General features: G+C 44.6%; 1 protein-coding gene across 3 annotated transcripts in view; it reads right to left on the reverse strand.

Moving 5' to 3' along the window:
- Positions 1-2,500, reverse strand: part of vash2 (vasohibin 2) — a 20,102-nt gene that overhangs the window by 7,207 nt on the left and 10,395 nt on the right. For all 3 annotated transcript variants that reach the window (XM_079290441.1, XM_079290442.1, XM_079290443.1), the window contains exon 5: positions 2,166-2,240. In XM_079290441.1, coding sequence (XP_079146567.1) covers positions 2,166-2,240 — 75 coding nt within the window. The remainder of the gene's footprint in view (positions 1-2,165; positions 2,241-2,500) is intronic.

The following is a 2,500-nucleotide window of genomic DNA, read 5'->3' on the forward strand; positions in this document are numbered from 1 at the left end:
CCCCTGGTTTACTAGACCAGTGCTCTAACCACTGAGCTATGAGGCCTTGCACGAGAGCTGCCATTGAGACATGAATATTAACAGTTAGTGAACAGAGGAAGACACACCCTGTTTACCTACCTGGTGTTATTAAGATAATGTGACCAAACCAGTCGACACCTTCAGTGACTCAACCTCTGCACACTCTCTACTGACCACTAGAGTCACTTTAAAATGTCCCAAAACATGCAGTGGAATATTACATACTGTGAGAAATGAATGAGGAAGAGCAACTGCTGTTGTGGCAGAGCTGTCTGTCCTCCTGTCTGTCCTCCTGTCTCCGCGAAACTAGAGATTGAGACCATAAACTCATGTTTACTGAGGTGATAAATCAAGAGAGAAGTAGAGTCATTTTCTCACAGACTTCGATACGACCAGAGGAGTCGCCCCCTGGTGGCCACTAGAGAGAATGCAGGTTCAACACATGAACTCCCTTTCCTGGGAGTGTCAAAAGACTGAAGATGAAACATTCATCTCAGCTCAATAACATATGGATGCAAGCAGGAAGTTACCCCAACATCTTCTGGGATTTCAGATTGTTTTTTTGTGTCTGTGTGTTCATTTTACAAACCCTAGACTACAAATGACACTGAATGAGGCCCATATTTAGTCAGCTCTCATGCTGAGACTGCACAGCTTCACAGAGTTCAGCACTGACAGGGACAGCCCCCCCCCCCACACACACACACACACACAGTAAGTCTGCCTCCTCTATAAACAATGATAAACATGTCTGGATGCTAAATGTTCATGTTTGAGATGAAATGCAGACACACAGCACACCCTGTTCCTCTGCTAACGGAGGTGCTTGGAAGTAATCCGTCCATTCGTCCATTTCAGAACTAAATGAGAGGGAACCGTTGCCTCTCATCCTGTTCTACGTTCGAGAGGCAGAGATGAGTGAGAAACCTTATCTGTGGATGAAATGCAGAGCTAATCCCACGCCTTTTTAAATCCACCCTCTCTGTCACTGTTCCCTTCCCTTTCCAATCCCCACCTTTCTCCCACCTCCCCCTCTCTCCTCGAGTTCCCTTCCTCGCTACATTTCAAAGCAGCGAGATACAAGATAAGAAAGAAACAAAAACTGGAAAAGGCATAAAATCCTCTTTATGTACGGTGCCCCTTTAGAGTCACGTGCTTTTCCTCATCATCAAGCAGACGCCACGAGTCGCTCCTGCAGCAGCTCGGGGAATGGTCTTGAAATGTGGACGCTCACAGACAGGAGGACAGACAGGAGGACAGACAGGAGGACAGACAGGACAGACAGGAGCACAGACAGGATCACAGACAGGAGCACAGACAGGAGGACAGACAGGAGGACAGACAGGAGGACAGACAGGAGCACAGACAGGAGCACAGACAGGAGGACAGACAGGAGGACAGACAGGAGGACAGACAGGAGCACAGACAGGAGGACAGACAGGAGGACAGACATCTCTAACTGTCACAACAAAAGTTGCTCTTCATCATTCTTCTAGTTTTCTATCTGACTCTAGTGGTCAGTAGAGAGTGTGCAGAGGTTGAGTCACTGAAGCCGTCGACTGGTTCGGTCACATTATCTTAATAACACCAGGTAGGTAAACAGGGTGTGTCCTCTGTTTATTCACTATTATTCATGTCTCATTACCACCTCTCACGTAGGTACAAATTAATTTGAAAATGTAATCATCAATCAAGCCAATATTTTGACGGATGAGTACAGAAATGTGCCCATCACAGGTTTCTATTCTATTTTTAACCTGTATTTTATTTGACAAAAACCCAAAAGGTATTCACAAAATAAAAGCAGCAGCTCTGGAACGTCACCGTTTGGTTTACGTTATCTGACGACATGTGTTCATCCAGAGACTTGCAAATTTATCTTTTAAAATTCACCAAAAATACAAAATTCTTCTTCTGAAGTCGAAACCACTGGTTTAATAAACGGTTTAATAAAACTGTTGAAGCTGTTGAGAAACTACAGATTGCTGCTTTAATATTGAAGGTCTGCTGGATGACACTAAGCCTGTGAAGTGTGTGTGTGTGTGCGTGTGTGTGTGTGTGTGTGTGTGTGTGTGTGTGTGTGTGTGGGGGTGTGTGTGTGGGTGTGTGTGTGTGTGTGTGTGTGTGTGTGTGGTAAAGGATACATTCCCAAGATGACGGCTTCGAGACATTTGATTGGCAAAGACTCTCTGATCATCTCTCTTGCCGTCTCCATTAACCTGGAGGAAGATGAGGAGGAGAAGAGCAAGGGAAGAGTTGAGGAAGAGGAGGAGGAGGAGGAAGAGGAGGATAAGAGAGACGATCTGTAAGCAACTTGATGACAACATCTTGATGATCACAGAACAAATATCACCGTTCATCAAGATGAACATAACAACCTCTTCTGCTGCTCACCTGTTCTATAGAAATGGGACTTTAAGATTCTGATGACTTGATTGTTGTACTGGTTATAATTATGTATTTATATAATTACGTTTAT

Source organism: Melanostigma gelatinosum (genome assembly GCF_949748355.1).
Source record: "Melanostigma gelatinosum genome assembly, chromosome: 19".
Lineage (NCBI taxonomy): Eukaryota > Metazoa > Chordata > Actinopteri > Perciformes > Zoarcidae > Melanostigma > Melanostigma gelatinosum.